This window comes from Merops nubicus, unplaced genomic scaffold (genome assembly GCF_000691845.1).
Source record: "Merops nubicus isolate BGI_N331 unplaced genomic scaffold, ASM69184v1 scaffold46959, whole genome shotgun sequence".
NCBI classification, from domain to species: Eukaryota; Metazoa; Chordata; class Aves; order Coraciiformes; family Meropidae; genus Merops; species Merops nubicus.
The window spans coordinates 1-289 of NW_008631178.1; the positions used below are offsets into that span (position 1 = coordinate 1).

Genomic DNA, 289 nt, shown 5'->3' on the forward strand with positions numbered 1-289 from the left:
TCCTTCTGCGAGGACTGCATCACACGGGCCCTCCAGGTGAAGATGGCCTGCCCCATGTGCGGGCGCTTCTATGGCCAAGTGGTGGGCAACCAGCCCCCCAACGGGCGCATGCTGGTCACCAGGGACGCCAGCCTGCTGCTGCCCGGCTACGAGAAGTTTGGCACCATCATCATCCAGTACGTCTTCCCGCCTGGCATCCAAGGGGTAAGATGGCACTGGCTCCCCCCACCCAACCCCCCCGAGGGGGCTGGGGGTTCCTGGCACCTGGGTTTTCCGAGCGATCGGGGGG

At 66.1% G+C, this 289-nt stretch overlaps 1 protein-coding gene across 1 annotated transcript in view; it reads left to right on the forward strand.

Moving 5' to 3' along the window:
- Positions 1 to 6: 6 nt before the first annotated feature.
- DTX3 (deltex 3, E3 ubiquitin ligase) overlaps positions 7 to 289 on the forward strand; it is a gene marked incomplete at both ends in the record, with an annotated part of 987 nt that continues 704 nt past the window's right edge. The window contains one exon of the mRNA XM_008947491.1: positions 7 to 204. Within this exon, the coding sequence (XP_008945739.1) occupies positions 7 to 204 (198 nt within the window). The remainder of the gene's footprint in view (positions 205 to 289) is intronic.